Source organism: Stegastes partitus, unplaced genomic scaffold (genome assembly GCF_000690725.1).
Source record: "Stegastes partitus isolate 25-593 unplaced genomic scaffold, Stegastes_partitus-1.0.2 Scaffold801, whole genome shotgun sequence".
NCBI classification, from domain to species: Eukaryota; Metazoa; Chordata; class Actinopteri; family Pomacentridae; genus Stegastes; species Stegastes partitus.
This window is the reverse complement of record NW_007578532.1, coordinates 20,501-32,356: the sequence shown is the minus strand read 5'-3', so window position 1 is coordinate 32,356 and position 11,856 is coordinate 20,501. Positions and strand designations below refer to the sequence as shown.

At 43.9% G+C, this 11,856-nt stretch overlaps 1 protein-coding gene across 1 annotated transcript in view; it reads left to right on the top strand.

Moving 5' to 3' along the window:
* The window catches only part of ube2f (ubiquitin-conjugating enzyme E2F (putative)), a 50,552-nt gene extending 39,096 nt beyond the window's left edge, over positions 1-11,456 (top strand). Inside the window, exon 10 of the mRNA XM_008292310.1 lies at positions 7,790-11,456. Coding sequence (XP_008290532.1) covers positions 7,790-7,840 — 51 coding nt within the window. The 3' untranslated portion in view covers positions 7,841-11,456. The remainder of the gene's footprint in view (positions 1-7,789) is intronic.
* The last annotated feature ends 400 nt before the right edge of the window (positions 11,457-11,856 follow it).

Below are 11,856 nucleotides of genomic sequence, written 5' to 3'. Positions count from 1 at the left end.
TCGTGCTTGATGCCACGGCCAAGTCCGTCGTTGTTGTTTGTCCCTGCAGAGCTTTACTCGTCACACTGTCAAGCACAAAGCCACGACCTTCTTCTTTCAAAGCCCCCAGTCCAAAAATCACTATTCTGAATCTGAATGTGAGCCACTGAGATTCAACTTTGATGTGGTTTTGTAGAGTCTCAGGGTGTCGCGCGCTAAAGCGTCTCATAAATTTAAATGACAAAATCAACAGTCACCTGTCGCAGCAAAATAGCACGTCGAGTATATTTAATGTGACAAGCGTGATGTTAGGAAAAGAGTGTGAGGACACAAGTGCTGCAGCTCTTTGGTGCTCCAGATTGTCTGCTTGCACAGAGAGAATGTGCTATTTTCTCCCACAGCGGCAATATAGACGTTGTTATGAAGTATTATTATCAGGGAGAAAAGAAATTAGAAACACTGCTCAGTGTAATAACGTCCCCCGCCGCCTGACGACTAACAATCACAAAACAAATTGCATTACATAATACAGAATAACGTGTTTAACTTCACAAAGACACATTCAAGGAAGGGATATTCAAATTTATACAGCTCCTACCGGCTAAAACTGAGCACAGAGCGAACCAAAGCACCCACATCATCACACAAGTGCCATTACTCAAAAGTCAGATGTCTTTCAAATGTCAAAGAGCTGAACTGCCAGCAGAAGGTTCACAAGTCTGCAGCAAAACACCTCATTGTGGACAAAAATACAAACTAGCGTCTGGGACACACTGCAAGACATTTTACTGTAATGTGTTATTGACTATGTGTAGCTCTCCTGAAGCTCACAGTGACAGAGTGACGCCTCGGAGGGTTTGCGACTGGGCAGCCACTAAAGTTCATGCATAAAATCATCCCTCTTTGCATGCGAAATTCACCTCGTCTCCGCTGATTGGATTGATCAGCCGGACGGACTCGCTCTCTCTCTCTCTCTCGCATGCTCTCCCTGTTGCTTCGTTAACAAGTGGCCGAGCCTCCTCCATCAGTAGTCTGTCATTGCATGCAAACACACACACACACACACACACACACACTCTGCATCCTTATCAGGCTTCTGTTCCTCTTATCAGCTTTCTGTCCATAAACAGTGATCGCTGTGGCTCTGTAGGGTCTCATTAGAGCGCAAACACAAGACGAGATACTAATGACTGAGTTTCTAAACAGAAGCAACGTCACTGTGTATAAATGTAGCCCTACGTTCTCATTTACTTTTTCGCCCTTGAACGCTGTGTTTATGTAAAACATTATGAACACTGTGGCCCACTTACATCCAGCTTTGTCAGTTTATTGTCAGGAGCAAGGTGATGGAAGTGATGCAACAAATAATATTCAATGTGCATGTTTGTGTCAGATGAGTGAGGTGAAGTCTGTTTAATGATAGTATAGTAACAATAGATGATCAAATATTTGACCATCAGTGCCACCTGTACTAAGTTAATTAGCTGGAAAAGGAACACCATAATGCTTTGAGTTTGCAGTGGAAAGCTTTGACGTCTCCTGTGGACCACACTGAAGTTGACTTAGATGAAGCCAACAACATATTTTTGGACCACACCAGGAACATTTACTAAACTCACAGAAGTCCAAAAAAACCCAAAAAGAAAGCCAAAGTGTGAAAACACCTGGGACTGTCTCCACACCTCTGCAGCTCTGTCATCTCTCTTTCCCTTTTTTCTCCCCGTTCACATCTCTCTCTTCTCCCCTTCATTTTTTCCCTCTGTTTAACCAATACATCCCGAGGCTTTCCTTTGCTTAGTTTTCAACTTTTAGCAGATTTTTAAGCAACCGTTTGTATCCACGGGGTTTAATTTGCATTTCCTTCTCTCTGACGGCGGTACATATTTTAAGCACCTGTACAGATTGCTGGTGGAGAGGAGAGTTAATTGCCTTCCGAGGGTCAAACGGAGCCAAGAAAAGTAAGCCGCAGTCTAACAAAGTTTTTTAATCGACTGCAAAGTTTACTTGGAGCGTTCAATCTAATAAACGTCAGGGTAATATGCTGTCTCAGCCAGTTTTCTGCTGGAAGAGAGAATTTGGAAACAAAGTGAAGGAAAAGTACGAGGTGGATAGATTTATCTTGTAAAGTTGACATTAATCGGGGTCCTGTCCCTCATCCAATTTGTGTGATACCTTAAGTGGGTTGTGTATTTCAAAGATACTTTTTCCTTCCTTATTCCATTACTTGAGCAAACAGCCTGAATTATGTTTTATATCTTAAAAGAGGCTCGTTTAGATACAGTTTTCTACCTAAATTCTTTGTCTGTCTGTGTTTGCTCTATCTGTCAGCTTTATCTGAGGACTCCTAATTGAGTTGAGCTCGAGCATCATGTTTGACATTTCACTCCCTCTCCGGTGTCGGTGCACCCTGCAGACCTCCGTCTCTCCCTCGTTGTCAGAGGAAGAAGAACACCGCTGCATGTCACGCTCTGCACAAGTTGTTGTTTAGCGTAGGTTTTCCCACGCAGGCTTAAAGAAGTTTGCAAAAGACAGCTTGGTTGACAGGATGTGGCAGAAAGACAGGCAGGTGGACCAACCTCCTATATTTATAAGTAGAACAAGTAATTCCACTGATGCTGACAAGGGCTTTGCGTTTTTGTGCCAACTTTTTTTCTGCCAAATGGGAAGCCGGAAAACGTGATTACCACCAAAAAGGCGGTAAAGTAGCTTCTTGCATTCAACATACACTGATCAGCCACCACATTTAAACCTCTGACAGGTGAAGAAAATAACATTGGTCATTTTGTTCCAGTGCACTGTTCGGTGGGAAACACTGGGAGTGCGTTCATGTGGTTGGTGCTTTGACATGTCGCCACCCGTCTGAACATTGTTGCAGACCAAGCTCCCACTTATGGAAACCTCAAAAGGCCTCCCTCAGCAGTACAATGCCACACTGGAACGGCTCAAGGAACATGACCAAGAGCCCAGGGTGTTGCCTCCCCAGATCCCCATCTAGTCAAGCATCAGTGAAATGAGCCCTTTCCATGGGACTGCTGATACTAATAGTATAGCACGGGTGTTGGACGCCCTCAGAGGTCAAGTGTCCACACCGCTGTGGATCAGAGCTGTTTTGAGAGAACAAGGGGGACCTACAGACTATTAGGCAGGAAGTTTTAATGTTGCTGCAGGTTTGTTCAATGCAATGATCAAATAAGGAATCTTTCGTTGGTTTACAGGGCTGCAGGGTGGCGCAGTTGGTAGCACTGTTGCCTCGCAGCAAGAAGGTCGCCGGTTCACGTCCCCGGGGGAGCACCGGAATCTTTCTGCGTGGAGTTTGCATGTTCTCCCCGTGCAGCGTGGGTTCTCTCCAGGTTCTCCAGCTTCCTCCCACAGTCCAAAAACATGTTGGGGTTAATTGGTGATTCTAAATTGTCCGTAGGTGTGAATGTGAGTGTGCTTGGTTGTCTGTCTCTAAGTGTAGCCCTGTGATGGACTGGTGACCTGTCCAGGGTGTCCCCTGCCTTCACCCTGAGTCGGCTGTCTGTAGTGAGGATTAAGCGGTGTATAGATAATGGATGGATGGATGGATAGTTGGTTTACTTATGCACACATACTCTGAGTCAGGATGGACATCAATTTTCAAAAATGGAAACCATGAACTTCAACTGTGTCGCGCATGTGAATGGAGCGAGCTAATTATATTGGAGGAGGTATCATCTGGACGTACAAAATTTGAAAGCACTGGAGGTGGAGGGTGTGTCGTAGCTTATATGCTGTTTAGCCCTTCTAGCAGCATTGCTCTAATACTAACAAAGTTGCCCGGTCTGTTGCTTTGTCCAACACTGTAGCCCAAACTAAAATATATCTGAACAACTATTTCATTAATCTAAAATTTTTGTGAAAGCATGGATGATTCATGATGACAAACGACTGGTGATTTAGAGCCTCTAATAGGGTGAGAGGAAAGGTCAGAGGATGAGTATGTTAGCGTTTTTGGCTTTTAGTAAATTATATTTTTGGACGGATTGACAAAAAGATAATTTTGCACAGGCATCGATCCATTCCAGTCTGTCTCTCTCAGGATCCACCATAATGACTTTTCCATTACTCTAGTTTATGACCAAATACCCTCAGGCACTCTGTATTCCTTTCTATTTGGACTAATTACCACATCTCAGCATGAGAACACACGACTACACGCTACTACTTCCATTAGACCATGGGTCAGTTTTTCCTAATTCATCCAGCCCAACGGAAGTAGAGACTGGGTTGTTTTGGTGCAGTGCATGACAAGATATTTGCCTTGAAAATTTTGAAATGACTTTGGCAGTGTTTGGATTTTTACCTTGCACAGTTTGGATTATACTCCATGCCTATTAGCTCAGGTTATACAAACATTATTCAATTATTTGAACTACTGATCTTACAGAGAGCATCACACCAGATTATTCGAAGCTTAGACAGGGTGTTTTCGCTTCCAGAGGTAGAATATTAGATGCATTTAAAGATGTGTGTCCGTTTTCTGAAGTAGCTGTCTGAGTATGAGGAATGCTGTGCGACTGCTTGAGCGGGTAATGATGCATTACCGCGCTTTCCGATCTATATCCCCACTTCACCATTTTGCACACAGTGTCACACCGTAATAAGCCAAAATTGCAGGCTCACTTAGAGACACCAAAGCCCCGCTGCATTGCACTCGTTGCACCATTAAAATCAGGTCTAACGGGATCAATTCCCTCAGCAGCGGGTAGTCGCTGATCCATCATCCGTCCGTGGACAGATGCTCAAGCTGCTGTCATCACCGCTGTAGTTTTGTTGCTGGCACCTTTCCAGCATTTTTGTGTCTGACTTCCCAGTTTACACAGACACACGCTATCCCTCTTTTTAATACTCGTGTTTTTTCTCATGTTCTCCGTTTCTCACTCTTACCCCAGTGACCCTGCGGGCGACCCGGCAGTGTGTGCGTGATGAACTGACCGCTGTAAAACTGCGGCGTAAATCAGTGCGCTGAAGTCAGTGTGAGGCACATGCATGTGAAATTTCACGTTACAAATGGCAGCATTTATTAACCCAGACCCCTGTGGTGGTGTATGGGTAAATAAGGAAAACTACCCCAAAACAAGAACGGACAGGAGGGCTAAAAAAAAGGGTCGAGGAAGGAGGTTGGAAAACAAATAAACTGAGTGCTATCCCTTCAAGTTGCATGCAGCACAGCTTATATTTAGTCAAAAACACACTGGCTAAATATTCTGCTGTACCTTTCATTACATAAATGTCCTGTTGAGGTTTGGGAAGCAATCAAACACAAAAAAAACCAAACATGGGTGAAGTACGGCTGTTTTGAGTGACTTTGCGGTGCTCTTGGGAAAATTCTGAATTGGCAAAGTGAACTTAAACAGGGGCTGCAGGGTGGTGCAGTTGGTAGCACTGTTGCCTCGCAGCAAGAAGGTCGCCGGTTCGCGTCCCTGGGGGCACCGGAATCTTTCTGCGTGGAGTTTGCATGTTCTCCCCGTGCAGCGTGGGTTCTCTCCGGGTTCTCCGGCTTCCTCCCACAAGGTCCAAAAACATGTTGAGGTTAATTGGTGATTCTAAATTGTCCGTAGGTGTGAATGTGAGTGTGCTTGGTTGTCTGTCTCTAAGTGTAGCCCTGTGATAGACTGGTGACCTGTCCAGGGTGTCCCCTGCCTTCGCCCTAAGTCGGCTGGGATAGGCTCCAGTCCCCCGCGACCCTAATGAGGATTAAGCGGTGTATAGAAGATGGATGGAACTTAAACAGCTATTTAGAGCCAAACTTCTCCCCCCACACACACAGAAGCTACACTGATTACAGCAATCTTTGCTTGGAAGAAATAGAAAGTACAATTTCTTATATTACTATTGGATGCAGCTGTAGCTATTTGCCAATACCGCAACTGTCTGCGTCATCATTAATTCCAATGAAAAAATGCCTCCCATGCTGTGATAGTATGTGACCAGGGGCCCCAATTAGAGTTTCGATGATTTATAATGTGTATCGCTTACAGTACAGTTTTGCTAGGCCTTGCACTTTCTTGTATAGACCGAATAAAGGAAACCTTTCCACAAGAGAGGAAAGCTGCTGCAGCTCAAATTAATAGCCTTCAGCCTTTGATCAAAATCCATGACAGTGTGTGTGTCCTGGAATGCATTCTGCCCGATGTTTTGCTGAAAAAGGGAAGAGGATATAGACACAAGCAAACCAAATCAATAGAATGTCCCCCCAAACAGTCCCGCGCTGTTTTTAGAGAAACGGATTGAAAGAAATAATGGATAGCTGTGAGGGTGCTGAAAGAGGAAGGAGAGCAGAGGTCACAGCCAGAGCTCGCTCAGGCCACATCTAACCAGGAGGAATGGGTCAAAGCAAGGAGGCGACAGAGGGGAGTTTACCGCATGGGTTGTGTTTGAAGGCAAGAAGAAGCCGAGCATGACCAGAAGGGGCATAATCAAGTAGAAAGAAACATGGCAGGAGGAGCAGAGGGCACACATGACCAGAAGGGATACGGCCGAGGAAAGTCAACTCAAGCAGACGTCGTGATCGAGATGTGAAGCGGTTCGAGTCTCCGGGTCGCACTAGATAGGCCTTTAAATGTAGCTGTAAAAAGTGTTAAATGTTTCATGTTGCAACTACAAAGAGCACAAGTCTGCTTTCATTAAATCTTTATACCCACAAGCAGTCTATGATTAAATGAATGAAACCAACTCATGAATTCTGCTTAACCAAGTTTAAATCAGCAAGTTTAAGTTGGAGGCTTCATGTGGCGCTTCTGTGAAAACTGTCATCTATTCATCTATTCATAATAATTTGTGTGCTTACTCCTTTTCAAAGGATGGAAATGCATTTTCAGATCAAAGATGACCATTGCTTCCAGCTTAACAGATGTGTGTGCTGCATAAGCAGGGTCAAAAATAGAGACCTCAGGCTCTTGTGAGGGAAGGAGTAGATGTAAAGCAGTCGAGAAAAACTCCATAGATTACAGCAGTCGAACAATTCGAAGCGAACCAATGGAAAAACTGTTCTGTTCGGCTGCTCTCGTGCTCGCTGATGGACCAATTGTGCCTTTCTCTCTCTATTGCAATAGATTCAGATTCACCAACGATCAGCGAAGGGTTAAAGGTGCACTGATCCCATCTGCCAGGTTGGCATTGGCCCAGATGCTAGCATAATGAAGTGCAGGGCGTTCCACCCAGATGTATCCCATCTTTATAAAAGAGACTTCCTCATCAATGCCGTAGTAATAATCACAGCGGGCTGCTCGTTTGTGTAGTTGTCATAACAACACTGGTGCGTAACAGTGTGTCTCTAGATACGTTGTGTCGTCGTGTCGACTGAAGGAGGTTTTTATTTTAGTGATCGTGGTGGTGGAGAAGCTGCATCTATTTACTCATGATACCAGATTTTGGCCCTGACGTGTGTCTCGTCACATCAGATTCGTCAGTTTTAGCACATTTTAGTTACATTTCCGCTCGTTTTTTTTTTTTTTTTTTGGCTGTCTGGTAGATTTTAGCACCAACGTGTTAATGTGTGGAGGTACAGGAACAACGTGTCAGGCTTTTAGGGTCTGCACTGATGTGTCTTTGATAGTAGAATAGCAGCACAGCTTGAGGGACATGGAACTGAAAGCAGGTACTGGTTCAAAAATAAATACTGTGTGTTTAGTTCGATCTGTGTTGTTGTGCTTTGTCTTTATTTATTTAATTTTTGCATGATGAGCAGTCAACTATTGTGATTTTTTTTTTCTTCAACTACTTACCCAATGCAGTTGTTGTATTCCTGACTTTTTCCCTCTCTTCTCTCTCTCTCTCTTCCACTCAGGAGGATTTCCGGAATAAGGTTCAAGATTACATCAAGCACTACGCCAGATGATAGAAGCATTGGCTATCTGCAACAGCCTGCACCAACCAACCAACCAAACTGCTCTACCTTGCCTCTGCTTATCTTGGCCAACTCCCCCCCCCAACATGTGTGAATCAGCAGCTGACTCTCTGACTCTACCTACCCCCCCGCCCTCCCCCCCAGTCCTCCTATTGACACCACAGCCCTGCCTATGCCCCCCTTCTGTTCATCCAGTTGCAATAAACTCCACATTGCAGGAATGATATTAAAAAAAAATAACACATTTAAAGAGGGACTCGCATAAAAATAGAAAAAAAAAATGCTTTAATTATCCTAATCGATTGAGTGTTACAATGACCGCAATGTCTGTCCACGGCGGCGAGATCAAGGACCGGCGCCGCGCCGCGAGAACCTGTCGGAGACGAGCCGCGGCGACGGACGGCGAGCGATGTGATGTGATGTGAAAAAGACAATAAGTCACACTTAGCTGTTTTCAAATTCGATGAATCGAGAGAAAGAATATCTGTTACTATCAGTTCTCTGTTTCAGTGCCTGCCATGTTTGTGTCGCTAAAGAGAAAATGCATGTGAGTCCACAAACGTACACAAACGCGGTGTCACATCTTGTAGTAAAAGGTCAGAACACACACACACACACACACACACACACACAGGATTCTGATTCACACACACTTGAGTTGGAGGTCCTGCAGCCCCATTAGACAGCATGTGAATGACCACATCGCCCCATTTTGTTGTCATTCTGCTTGCATGTGTACATGCACACACACACACACACACCAACGACTGACATACAGACCTTGTGTGTATTTTCAGCTCCAGTGACATAAAATACTGCCACTTAAACTACAGCCAAATGTATTGTTCTGTTTCCAGCTTCACCTCTTTTCTGCACCACCGCTCTCCTCACTTTCCTTTTTTGTCTTTCCTCCGTCTGTCTCCGTTTCACACACAAACCCTTTTCTATCAAGCATGGAGAGGTTTATTCAGACGTACAGTGCAATTACAAAGTCCTCTGACACATTATCAGTGTGTTGGCTCTGCACTGAATGAATCAATGATTGGTTTAAAGGACTAGATTTAATTTTACATCTGCATGACATAAATAGAGAGAGCAGGGCATGCAGCATCTCTGCACATGGCCCCGAAAGTTTAATCAGTGTAATTAAACATGTAAATTTAAAGCTGCTATATTTATTATTTTGAATCTAACAACTAGCTGGTGACCACAGTGAAGCCTTCAGCAACAAAAGGCAAAAGTAGGCAGAGACCTAAAACGGCTGAAAGATTTGAAAGACTCAGTTCATCCGGTGGACAGAAACCCAGCCGCAAATGAATGACGACGGTACAGAACGCGCAAATCTATAATATCCCCGTCTAATATTTTCCGCTCAGCCCGGCCCACTCGCTGCCATAAAAACTGTACACAATGGTAATTTTGGAGTAATTCAATGATTCACGTTCAACCCTGAAACTGATTCTGAGGAAGAATAATGATGATGAAGCAGCAACTCTGGAAGTTGGAACTCCAGAAGTCTGAAGCTGTGTTTCTGAGACTCGGACGCTGACGGCTTATTTGGCTCATTTTGTATCTCTCAGCATACAAAAACAAAACGATTTTAAAATCAGCACAGTCTTTGTATCCTATTTTATTGTGCGTCGTGCAGAGCCGACCCAACGTCAGACGTTTTGACTTTGTGACTGCACTGTGCACACACACACCTCTGGTTTCTGCGGGAGATTTCCCGAACTGATATGTAGAGTGTGTCTTTGTAAAGCGACACTACTCCAGTCTCACTTTCTTGTGCGTGTGGACTGTATGGGCGTGTGTGGAAAAGACAACAGCAGAGGTTCATAAAGATAATCGGCCGACTCGTCTGCAAGTAGGCTAGTAAGCTAACACGCTAGCCAGCTTACAAAGTAGTGAGTGAGTGATTTTGACGAAGTGCAAGAGACTTTTTTTTCTGTTGAGCAGGTACTCATATGTCTTTATATCCATACTTTGACGCTAGCTATCCTATTTAGATAATCCTGGCTTGGTTAGACCAGGTCACTGTCAGAAAAACTACCTTTTATAACAATGGAAATGATGTCGACATAAATAAAGTGCAGTTCAAGGTACTTCACAAAAATAGATTCTCTTTGCACATATTCACATGCAGCCAATAAATGTGTGTCCATGTTGAGGGACGATGCTGCAAATGGCGGTAGTGTGCATCTGGGGGAAGAGACGCAGTGTGAATGTATGCAACAAAGTCTTCCAAGCAGACACCCAGGGACTAGAAAAGTAGAATTTACCAACAAGTGTTCAGAGCTGTCTGTGTGCACGTCTATAATCAAGGCTTAATGCACATCGAAATATGGAATAAGACAAAATATATGTAGTGGATAAGCAAGATAATTTTAAAAAAGCATCAATGAAATACACAGATTTTATTAAAATTTAAAAAAAAAAAAAAAGAAGATAAATAGTGATTAACAAAATAAAGTAAATTAAGAAGATGCTGGTTTGGTAAAAAGCAAACTGACTTGGTAGGTCGGTGGCAGGTTTACTGGTGGATTATCTTGTTAGCTACTTAGACAGCCGCTGCTCGTTGGGTCAAACAGATGAAGGGATGCACCGTGAGGCGACTCCTGGTGTCAAACTGTCTGCATGAACCTCTGCTGCCGTGGATTTTAATGATTGTTCATTTTGTGTGTGTGTGTGTGGGTTTGTGTCACTCAGCTAGCCAGTGATGGAGCAGAGTGCACATGTTGCTCTGCCCTGGTTGGCGCTACGCCTCCTGTTTGGGTCGAATCTCTTGAACATGGACTGTTGTCACTCCATCCAGCTTCGTGTTCACACGTCTGCATGATGTCAATGTGATCTGCCGGTGGTGCATTTTTACTAAGGATGTAGAAATACAGTCGATGAAGACTGGACTTTTGTGTTTGAGTGTATGTGTGTGCAAATGGACATTTAGTGCTTGTGGAGCGTTTGTGTATATGTGTGTGTGTGTGTGTGTGTGTGAGCGTATGACATGTGGAGATGACTTGTTAGCATGCTCTGGTTTCCTCTTGCCCTTCTTTCTTTTTCTGATTCTGGCCCAGGTTTCAGCTGCTCCAATTAGTTTTTTTTTTTTTCTTCCGAGTGAAAGTAAACACAACAGATGACACTGGCCTCTGCCAAAAGGACCCGAGAGAATGCAGGTCCGTCGATAGCAAATGTGAATATGGGTGTTCCACGGCGTTCCTCGGTGCGTTCTAGGTCCACTCAAACCTTGAAGTCTGATGTAACTGCCTAATCATACGAAGCCATCCTGTGTAACTGCCATGACAGTTAATTGTTACGGCGGTGTTTGCCTCCAGGATACGACAGCCCGACACTCATCTTAGCCTTACTAATGCTCTGACTTTAGCTTCCTGTTGGAGACCGTGTCGTTACGACCTTTAGTTCGGCAGTTAGCAGTGCTTTTTGTTTCCCCCCCTTGGATGTTTTTGGGGGAAAATGTCTCTGCTTGGGTTTAACTCCATCTTTGGGCCAGAGGGAGAAGATCAACAGCCTGCTCTTCTTCAGATCCTCAACCTTTTCTTTCTCAGATTGTATATCCATTTTTTAAGATATATTAAAGAGAATATAAATCAAACTGCTGTGTCTTGTTTTAATTTTTTGTGTGCTGTTTTTTCACTCACAATAACGTTACAGTTGACTCGACAATGCAAAGCGTAATGATTATTTTTTTTCTCCTTTAATCATCTGGTCTAGAAAAGGGTTTGAACTCACCGTTGCAATTCCCAGAGAACTGAAGGATGTCTTCAAATTGCTTGTTTTGTCAGATCCAAACCCCCAAAGGTGTCCTGGAGGATTATAAAGGATGAAGGAGATCAGCTGTGGTGGCCTGTGTGGATTGTTTTATTTATGGCTGCAGCAGACTAAAACCATCCAGCAAACACACTAATCGTGTTTCTTTTTGAGACGTACAAACGGTAATAAATGCTTAATAGCCTTCTGTTAAAGTCACCATAAACGGTTCCAAACCTCAACCC